This window comes from Capsicum annuum, chromosome 3, assembly GCF_002878395.1.
Source record: "Capsicum annuum cultivar UCD-10X-F1 chromosome 3, UCD10Xv1.1, whole genome shotgun sequence".
Classification (NCBI taxonomy): domain Eukaryota; kingdom Viridiplantae; phylum Streptophyta; class Magnoliopsida; order Solanales; family Solanaceae; genus Capsicum; species Capsicum annuum.
This window is the reverse complement of record NC_061113.1, coordinates 239,958,836-239,967,565: the sequence shown is the minus strand read 5'-3', so window position 1 is coordinate 239,967,565 and position 8,730 is coordinate 239,958,836. Positions and strand designations below refer to the sequence as shown.

The 8,730-nt window shown below is 37.5% G+C and overlaps 1 protein-coding gene across 1 annotated transcript; it reads left to right on the top strand.

Annotated features, from left to right (window-relative positions):
• LOC107862788 lies at positions 1–8,314 on the top strand. The gene is made up of 7 exons (XM_016708446.2): positions 1–212; positions 991–1,017; positions 3,281–3,430; positions 3,560–6,148; positions 6,844–6,951; positions 7,114–7,288; positions 7,848–8,314. Exons 3-7 carry the CDS (start codon positions 3,285–3,287, stop codon positions 8,052–8,054), a joined length of 3,225 nt encoding a protein of 1,074 aa, XP_016563932.1. The 5' UTR covers positions 1–212; positions 991–1,017; positions 3,281–3,284; the 3' UTR covers positions 8,055–8,314.
• The last annotated feature ends 416 nt before the right edge of the window (positions 8,315–8,730 follow it).

The following is an 8,730-nucleotide window of genomic DNA, read 5'->3' as shown; positions in this document are numbered from 1 at the left end:
CATCACATTTTCAAGAAAATAAGGGAAAAAGAGGCAGTGATTGTGAGTCCTTATCTCATTGAAACACATGCACCTGTCACACCATCACTAGCTCTCTTGTCTCTGACACCCCACCCCCTACCCCCAAGGAAGAAAAAGAAACAAAGACCCCACCTTATTGCTACTTCATGCATCAATCATCTTTCAACTTTAGCTGTTCTTGATTCTGTAAGGCAAGTTTTTTCAATCTTTTCTTGAATTAATAATTATGTATGTGTTTATTAGCCACAAAAACCCATAAAGGAAATTTTGAAAAGAAAAAAAGTTAATTTGTTCATAGCTCTATTTTTCTTAGGTGATTTAATATAATAAAAAGTTTTGGTCTTGTGGTCTTGCGCATGTGTTGAATGGTTGAGATTTGAGGGGAAAAAAAAGGACTATTCTTGACTTACAAAATATAGAACTCATTTCCTAAATTTCAGGAATCTTGAATTGTTCTTTTTTTTTTTGTTATATATATATATATTTTTTTTATGTTAACTTTGTGATTTTGGGGGTTCATATTGATTAAGGTATTTACATGTAGATTGGTAATAATCTAATGTTTTGTCTGTGTTTCTCTTTCTTGGTTGTTTGGTTGCTCCTGTTTTTGTGGTTGTGTTTTGTTTTTGTCTGTGTTTTCTTTTTTGGTTATCCAAAAAAAAGTAGTGATTAAGATTTGACTTAAATTGGGTTTGTATAAATTTGTGTGGCTTCTTTGAATTTCACTTTCTACACCAGGGAAGTGTGCCCAACTTGAGTTTCACAGGCTCATAGGGTTCTTCTCTTCTTTTTTTTTCTTTTTTTTTTTCATTTTTTGTTTTGCCTATTGATTTTTCAATCCTTTTTGGATAATGTTATTTTGATTTTCAATTGTTGTCTGGTAAGTCTTTTTGCCTCCTTTTTCCTGTTGTAATGTTCAATGATTAAATGAATTTGTAATTATATAATGTGCATCCATTTTTCCTGCAGAGATAATTGTTCAGGTCTTCAGGTCAGGTATGCCACTGTTGTTAATCTGCAGGTTCATGTTTTAAATAGTAAAGATAAATTTCATTGTAAGTGGGATTCTGAGGTTCGACGTGATCCTTTGAACTCTCTCTGATTATTTGTCCATCCGCCATTTTGCGCTGTAAGACCTAATAGTATTTGTGCCTTGTCAGCTAATATTTCGGATACTATTTGATTAGAAATTTTGAGAGATTGATGAGGGTGTCACGCACCATATTGGGGCGGGGTGGTTGATATGGAGGCTGGCCTCGGGAGTTTTGTGTGATAAGAAGGTGTCTTTCAAGCTTAAAGGCAAATTCTATAAAGTGGTTGTCCGTCCGGCCAAGTTTTATGGCGCGGGTTGTTGGCTGGCCAGTAAAGAACTCTCACATTCAAAAGTTGAAGGTGGCGGAAATGAGAATGTTGCGTTGGATGTGTGGACTTACTAGGGGAGATAGAGTTAGGAATGAGATTATTCGGGCGAAGATGGGAGTGGCCTCGGTGGAGGACAAGATGTGGGAAGCGAGGTTGAGATGGTTTAGGCATGTGATGAGGAGGGGCACGGATTGCCCGGTTCGGAGGTGCGAGAGGTTAGCTCTGGATGGTTGGGGTAGAGGTAGGCCGAAGAAATACTGGACGAAGGTGATTAGGCATCACATGGAGCAGTTACAGCTTAGTGAGGACATGACTCTAGATAGGAAAGTATGGAGAACACGAATTAGGTTAGAAGGTTAGTGCATGTGGGTGAGTCATAGCCAGTAGTTAGGTCACTTAGGTGTGCTTTGGGATAGCCTTGATTGTAGTTGTAGTACTTTGTACATAGGATGGACTCTCTAGTTAGGTGGGTTGGGGGAGGTGGGTGCTTGCGGTTTGTTAGTGTATCGTACTACTTTGTTGGTGCCTTATTTCTATTATTTCATCTTGTCTCATGTTTTATTACGACCTTATTTATCGTCTCTGTGTCTTGAGTCAGGGGTCTATCGGAAACAGCCTCTCTACTTCTTTTGAGGTAGTGGTATGGACTGCATACATTTTACCCTCCCCAGACCGCACTAGGTGGGAATTCACTGAGTATGTTGTTGTTGTTGTTATTTGACTAGAAATTTAGGTGTTGTTTAAATCTCTGACTTTCTTGATTCAGGCCGGCCTGTCTATTTACTGCGGCCTTCGTATCAATGTGTTCATCTTACTTTCCTTTTTAGTACGTTACAAAAGAAAGGATGTCTCTTTCCTCGTTTGGCAACTCTTTAATCCCAACTTTCCATATGGCATGTTTAAAACCACAAGATTAAAGGACATTTTGGTACATTCTACGTATCTGTTAGTTTAAGACCACAAGATTCAAAAGATTCTTTACTTTCTTAAACTACATGCCAAGTCAAAACCAGATAATCAAATTGAAACGGAGGAAGTATTAGATTGGTGATACTCTTAAAATAAACTTTTCTTTGCTGTAATGTAATAAGCTTTTCTCCTATAGAATTGAGCATCTATCACAATATAACTTTTCAAAAGTCAATTACCTATAAAAACCATGTGAAATTTCTTTACCTTGTCAGTGTCTTCTTCTACCCATGGTCTTTGTTTTTTTTTTTCTAACATTAGACCGTAAGCAGCTCTAATGTAAGTTTGCATGATTGTATTCATCCAACAATCAACCTGTACTGCTTGTTTACTGAACCGCGTTTTTCTTTCTGCTTGAACCTTCTCCTTCTTGCTTTGCTTGAGCATATTCTTGCTAAATGGAGTTCACGTTATATTGGTTCATGTGGTATATGCAAGTTCAATTGAACCAAACTGAATTCAAGTACATACCTACTTTGATGAGCATGAAGTTTAAGTAAATAAAGTTTGAATAAATTGTTTTCAGATATTATATCAGATTAATATGATAATGGTGCTAGTTTATATTAATTTGGTATGTTGCTTAGACTCTTCAAAGATGTAAACGGGTGTGTGCCAGATTCTCCCAAAGTAGTGTGGAAGAATCCGACACTGGTGCGTCATCAAAAGTGAAGAGTCCGTGCAACTTAGTTACTTTGAAGTCCTATTTTTAAGAAGGGAAATTCTTATTTAAATTGTGAAACAAGTTTTTGGTATAGACATACAAAATAGTAAGTATAGCTTTTCCAAGAAGTAATAAGTTCTACAAACTTTAGGGAACCTTGTACCCTGATTAGTATTCTTTGATATTTACATTTTCGTAAGTTGAAGAATGCTGAGGTTGCACATATGGTGTTCTCTAACTGCTATTTACACTTGGTTGTTGCAGAAAAATGGATGGTGTCCTTAGGAGATCAGGTAGTGATATTCAGAAAGATCCAGACATAGATGACAGTACCTTGTCTAGGAAATCTCTAGAGGTGCTAAAGTTTAGTTCATCTCCTATGGTTGTGTATATTCGTTGCAGCAAATCACAGTGGTATGCTAACACTTCAACATTCATCTGGGAAATTCTGACATGTATTGTGGTACTTCATGCAGTAGTTTCTTGCAGATTTTTCTTTCAGCTTTTATAATGTTCGTATCTCATAAATGAATCATTTCGCAGCTCAACAGGTGTGACGTTCTTTGCTTTGGAACCCAATGGGCGATTGCGAGTTCTTGTTCTTCCACATCAATATCTCTACCATGAGATCTGTTGGAAATCACCTCAATCAAATGTAAATAGCTTGCAAGTTGGTTCATTGTTGCCATTAACTTCTCTCTTATTTGCTAGACAGAAGATTCAAAGAGTTACATATATTGACTCTACTCTTGAATCGATATTCTCTAGCAGCTCTCTACACCATGACGGTGCTTTGAGCAATCAAAATGAATGCAACGTGTTATCAATCACTTCTTCTGGTCAAAATCCAATCACCGAATGTGAATTTCCTGGAACCATCTCCCATGGATCTGATGATATTAGTTCAGAAGATATGTACACTCGTGACTTTAAAGAAGAAAAATCCACAGACAAATACTCAAAGAAGAAACCTAGAAAGAAGGGGAAGCGGAACAGAAATCTCAAGTGCAGTAATGATGTAAATGAGCTGCAATCTGCAGTTGGATGTTCAATAACTCAAGCTGTGATACAAAATATACAGCATAGTTCATTTAGTTCTTCTGCCAATATTTCTCTTGGTTCAAGCAGTGATGAAAGATGTAGTCATCGTGGATGTAAATCACCCCATCCTATTGCCAGAACAGAGGTTTCTTCTAATGGAGACATCTTAAACAGAGTGAAGCAAGATGGACCAGGTCAAATTGAGGAGCTTAGTGAGAGGAAAAAGTGTTCAAAGCAGCATGCCGGAAATCTTTATGGAACAGAAAAGAAGGATAAGTACTTCAGAAAAGTTCCCAGTGATTCAAATGTTTATACAAGTAGTAATGGGAACCAGAATAGCCATGCGAGGAAGGAAAATTATCAGTGTATTTGGAAAAGGGTTCAGAAGAGCGATGCTGATGTAAGCAACTGTGACTCGGAAAAGTTAAACTTAGGTTTCTCACAGTTTGATGATAGGTCGAGAAAGAATACATTGAAGAAAATGTTTCCTAATCCTGTTGATTCTGTTATATTATCACAATCAGCCTATCAAAATCAGGAAAAACTTAAAGTTCCTAAAAATCCCAGAGGACATAAATATCCAGGCACCCTGCAGGAGAATGAAAGTCAATGTGGAAAAGGATCGCCAGTTAATGGAGCCTGTTCAAATGCTTGTTTGAAGACTAACATGCAATCAGATGGTATACTTGGTTCACCTAGCCAAATAGCTATGGCAAAAAGATCAATAAATGTGGCAGATGCTCAAACTAAAACAAGTTCTTTTAGGCCTAAATACAAGAAAAAAAACGTTCAATATGTCCTAAAACCAATCCTGAATCCCAAAGCTTGTTCTCGTAACTTGGATGCAAAAGAAAATGTCCCAATTGCTGTATCCAACATGGATTATCAAATGGTTGAAAATCAATTCTTGTTACCTAGATCAGGTAAGTTCAATAGCCTAACAGAGCAGCAGGGGGAGCTTCTTGCTGCGGATGGAGAGGGTGACAAAATGGACAAAGAAGTTTCTCCTTCTGGTCAAATTAAGCATGAGCATGAGGCTGCCCCTCAAGCTATCTCAGAATCCTGGGTGCACCAAGAGCTTACAGATTCGGAGCTACCAAATTGTTCGTCAGTGGGAAAGCTTGTTGAACCAGAAACATGGACCTCCAAAAATGCTACACAGGAGAAACTGGCTTCTAAATGTCTAGCTCCTGTGTTTTCCTTAGTGAATGTTAGAGAAAATAAAGCAGGTCAAAATGTAGAAAATATAAAAGCATCGCCTGGTGATACTCAGTTTGGGAAGTTGAGAAATCATAACATGTGCACTCTAGAGCAGGGCTGCAACAATGCTTCTATTGCAAAGTTTTTCAATCCTGAAGCTAAAAGCAAAACCTTTCAGAGTCTTGAAAATGATTGGAGAAACATTGCTCAGGCAGTGAACGACGCCCATAGGGCACAGCTAGCCTCTAAAGCCATTGAGATAGGTAATAGCTATCCTGCTGCGGAATTTGAGAAGCTTCTTCGTTCTGCCTGTCCAATTATATGCCCTTCTGCTAGTATTCAGACTTGTCGGGCTTGCTTCCCAAATCAAGCTACAAATACACCTCTATGCAGACATGAGATACCCAATGTCCCTTTGAAAAACTTGTGGCAGTGGTATGAGAAACACGGGAGCTATGGTTTAGAAGTAAAAGCAGAGGACAAAAGAAATGCAAGACAGAGTGGGATGGATCATCTGGAGTTTCGTGCATATTTTGTTCCATATTTGTCAGCCATTCAGCTTTTCAAGGACAATAGGACTCATCCAATCCATAATGATAATAGGACTCTGGGGTCCATGGAGGTGGACTGTAAGATGAATAAAATATCTGAGAGTTCACCTAATGTAGAACTGCGCTCAGTTTTTTCTGTACTTGTACCTCAACCTCGTGTCGAGCATTCAAGCACTTCACTACAAAAAGGTGGTCTCTCTGACTCGGGGTCATCTTCAGAGTGCAGTAATAGTGATTTACATCATCTACCAGATGAATTTAAGTTGTCTGATGATGTGGAGCTTCTCTTTGAATATTTTGAATCTGAGCAGCCTCAAAGGCGGCGACCATTGTTTGAAACGTATGTCATACCTAAGCTGTTTCTTCTAGCATATATTTTATCTTTTTTTAAGTGTTTCCCTAGAGTGTTGAATTTCTTGTGGAAAATTAAAATGCAAGTGGGTCAAGATATGCAAAAGGTTTCGATTGATTTCTTGTATAATCAGACTTTAATTCTTAGTGATCTTACGACCACGGGGAACAAAATATATACTGACCACATATATTTTGTCTTTTGTTAAGCGTTTTCCTAGTGTGTTGAATTTCTTGTGGAAAATTAAAATGCAAGTGGGTCAAGATATGCAAAAGGTTTCGATTGATTTCTTGTATAATCAGACTTCAATTCTTAGTGATTTTGCGACCTCAGGAAACAAAATATATACTGACCCTTTCATGTCTTCTTGCAATGCAACATTAGCCCTTGTTGAGCAAGTTACTGTCAGCACATCGTTATCTTCAATACTGATTTATATACTCCATGATTACCCTTACTTTGCTTCTGGTGAAGAACCAACTTCTGTTTCCCTGTTCTCTGGTATTCAATTTTCGGTATGCATATTTATTATTATTTCACATGCTCTCTAAGCAGGGAAACTCTAGTTTGATTGATTTGTTATCTTGAGTTCTGCGTGAGTTGTATGCAGCTCGTTGCCAGGAAGTGCTTTTTTTTTTTTGCGATAGCACTCTGCTGATCTTTCTTCAAAATCTCTATTACAGAATAAAGGAACTTGTCTCTGGTGATGGACCCCCCTCAAACTGTAGATCATATGGAGATCCATCCATTCTACATACAGTGAGCTTACATGACCTGCATCCTCATTCCTGGTTAGTAGTGAAAATGCGTAGCTAGTATGATGTTAGAGTTCTCAAATATGTGAGATGCAATACATATCTATATAGGAAACAGAAGGAAATACGCATGTGAAAAACCATCATCTAGTTCCAGAGCAGGATTCTAATAGATCTGAATATTCTGGTTATTTACAGGTTTTCAGTTGCATGGTATCCCATTTATAGGATACCCGATGGCAATTTCCGTGCTGCCTTCTTGACTTATCACTCGCTTGGCCATTTTGTTCACACAGAGCAGTCACTTAAAGACATCATTGTGAATGCCTCTATGGTTTCTCCAATCGTAGGCCTCCAAAGCTACAATGCTCAGGTAAAATTGCCAAAGTTTATTGAACTATGGTAGAGTTAATAACATGGTAAAAATTATAAATGTCATGATAAGAATTATTCTTAAAATGAACATCTATCTGTAACAAATGCGTAATTTTGGATATATATATATATATATTTGGTAGTGCAAACTGTAGAGCATAAAATGACTTTAAGAAGTATGTCGTAGGCAAAATGAGCATGCAATATTTGTCATTTACGACTAAGAGAACTGTTTATGTATTCACCTCTTCGATAGTATACTTGGCACCCCCGATGTAAGCCAGTCCCATTGAATTCATCTATTTCACAACATAAACTATCTGTATAGCTGTAGAAGTTCCTGTTACGAGCTAATACTTGTCAACTGACATTTTGTTATCCCTGCATGTAAATAATGCAGTAAAAATAGACATTTTGTTATCCCTGCATGTAAATAATGCAGTAAAAATAGACATTTTATTATCCCTGCATGTAATTATGCAGTAAAAGTAGACATTTTATTATCCCTGCATGTAAATATGGAGTAACATTACTTGTCTGAATGGCAAAACAAATAGGGTGAATGCTGGTTTCAGCCAAGGCACTCTGCTGACGACTTGACAGAAGAATTCTCGGATTTGGACCTTCATACAGTTCTGAGAGAGCGACTAAGAACATTAGAGCAGACAGCATCAATTATGTCACGAGCTGTGAGAAAGATTGGAAGTGATACGCTCGTGAACATACATCCTGATTATGAGTTTTTCCTGTCCAGGCGAGGCTAATTGTTTCTGATCCTTGTATTTTCTGTTTGTAAGTTAGTACTCTCTGTACATTGCTTAGCGTACTGATAGGATCTCCATTTTCAGGATTTAAAGTAGTACTTACTGGCTACAGTTCGAATTTTATCTGCTGCTTTTTGTAAGTTCCAAGTTGGTTGATATTTGTAGCTTAGAGGGTCGTAATTCAGCTGTTGTACATATTGAGACTTTTGTGTAGTTGAAATCAAAGAATGCAGCTTGTTATGAAATGATTTTTCCAGATATGAAGTCAGTATCCAATTTATTTGTGTGTTTTCGCTATGTCAGTCTCTTTCCATTCGTCAAGTGTGCTGACTGACTTTCAGTAAGCAAAAAATGAAAACTAGTTTTTAACGTTGAAGTCTTGATAGTTATGCGTGTATTGGTTTTTACCGAGTGTACTCAGTTTGAAACCCGAATCGTAGCATGAAGTTGATAGTCAGAGAACGAACTCCTGAATAAGAAACATAAGAGTATTCATATAGTCGATTACAACTCACTTGGCACTGAGGTGTAGCTGTTATGTCCGTGTATTCGCACAATACACGTTCAGTGCAACTAAATTGAATAGAGCAGGATTGATAGAAAGGATTATATAACCCAATCTAACTGCATTGCTGAATAAGATAGACCAATGAAGCAGAAGTTTATCTCACAAGTA